The sequence below is a fragment of the Aplidium turbinatum genome, chromosome 2, assembly GCF_918807975.1.
Source record: "Aplidium turbinatum chromosome 2, kaAplTurb1.1, whole genome shotgun sequence".
NCBI classification, from domain to species: domain Eukaryota; kingdom Metazoa; phylum Chordata; class Ascidiacea; order Aplousobranchia; family Polyclinidae; genus Aplidium; species Aplidium turbinatum.
Genome location: NC_137473.1, coordinates 22,087,059 through 22,088,530, shown reverse-complemented (window position 1 = coordinate 22,088,530; position 1,472 = coordinate 22,087,059). Strand labels below are relative to the sequence as shown.

The following is a 1,472-nucleotide window of genomic DNA, read 5'->3' as shown; positions in this document are numbered from 1 at the left end:
GAATGGAATACTTTCCTGGCAACAACACTTCAATAATCGGAAAACTTCACTCTGCCAATCTCGGTAACAGGCCCTGCGTCAAGAGCCTCTACAAGTATGCGAAACTACCAGGAATAACCAATCAAGGCTTTGTCATTCCGAGGATAAAGATTCAAAACCACCAACCCAACCATTTTCTTTGAGACACTTCTTCAGGCTGCTAACGTTGTACAGAAATTCAAACAACTTGTAGGCTACCACTCCACGAGTTGGTCAAAGCGCAAAGAAACAGAAAATGGCCTGATCAGTGAGAACAAGAAAAATTGCGATTTGAATTTTTCTTCAGCAGAAAGACGACTCGAATCATCAGCACATTCGTAACCAAACATTCTCTCCCTACGTCGCACCGTACTTTTTAAAAACACCTGCTCAACACCAATAAGCTCTGCTATTTCTAGCCTATATCCTGTATTTCGATAGTCTTCCAAAAACTTCGGCGGAGGGGCCCTCATTTCTTGTGGGGCTCCTCCGGTCGAAGGGTTCGGAGGGCGGTTGCTACGCCTCTGTAGCTAGTGCTGAAAAATCACCTTCATAAAGATATGTTGTCGGAAAGGGCAAAAGAGCTCTTGTTGCCTGCAAACAGAGTTCAGATAGATTGTGTTCTATTACTTGAACGTTGGCCCAAAATTGAGTCAGAGAAACATTTTTGTATTTCTCTTTCCACAGCTGTCGACTTTGCAGCACAACCAGTTGTTCACCAATGCAATCTACTTCCGGATGAACCAGTAGTGCTGAAACCTCGAAGGGATTTCGCACCCACTTAAACTCTTTGTTGAAATTGTGGGAAGGAATATATCTGTCCAGCTCGAACATAAATGAAGTAAGGTGCTCAAGAAAGATTCCACCGATGCTCTTCAAATCAAATTCTTCTTCTTTCAAAAATGCGTTTAAAGCAGGAAAAGCAGCGATCTTCCCACTTTCCATTCGATGCATCCACAGTTTCATTTTTCCTTTAAATGCGACAATGTCTTCCGATACATCCAAAAAGATCTTATTTCTTCCCTGCATAGTTGTGTTCAGCTGGTTTAAATGGCTGAAAAAATCAGATAAGAACAGCAATTTCGTAATCCACTCCTTGTCGCTGAATCGCTTGGCAAGTTTATGCTTCTGCTCTTTTAAAAAAGCACCGATTTCATTGCGTAGGCTAGCCACTCTCTCTAACACTTTTCCTCGTGACAGCCAACGGATGTTCGAATGAAATAAAAGCCCAGTGTGCTCCGCACCCATCTCGTCACACAACGCTCAAAATATACGAGAACATAAACGGCGGGATTTGATATAATTAACAACAGATGCGTATTGCGTAATTAAACAAGCAATTCCGTTAAGTTACACCAGAGTTGCATTGAAACACATATTGCTTACATATATGATCTTAGTTGATGTGCTTGCGGACTCACCCAGAGCCTTCGGATTGGGAAACACTGGCTTAA

At 42.3% G+C, this 1,472-nt stretch overlaps 1 protein-coding gene across 1 annotated transcript; it reads right to left on the bottom strand.

The window, feature by feature from the left end:
• Positions 1-534: 534 nt before the first annotated feature.
• On the bottom strand, positions 535-1,266 carry LOC145788425 (protein FAM200A-like). The gene has a single exon (XM_082600193.1). It carries the CDS (start codon positions 1,264-1,266, stop codon positions 535-537), a length of 732 nt encoding a protein of 243 aa, XP_082456319.1.
• Positions 1,267-1,472: the final 206 nt, after the last annotated feature.

Coding starts and splice junctions, on each gene's coding strand:
- LOC145788425 (XM_082600193.1), bottom strand. CDS start 1,266: ATGGGTGCGGAGCACACTGGGCTTTTATTTCATTCGAACATCCGTTGG.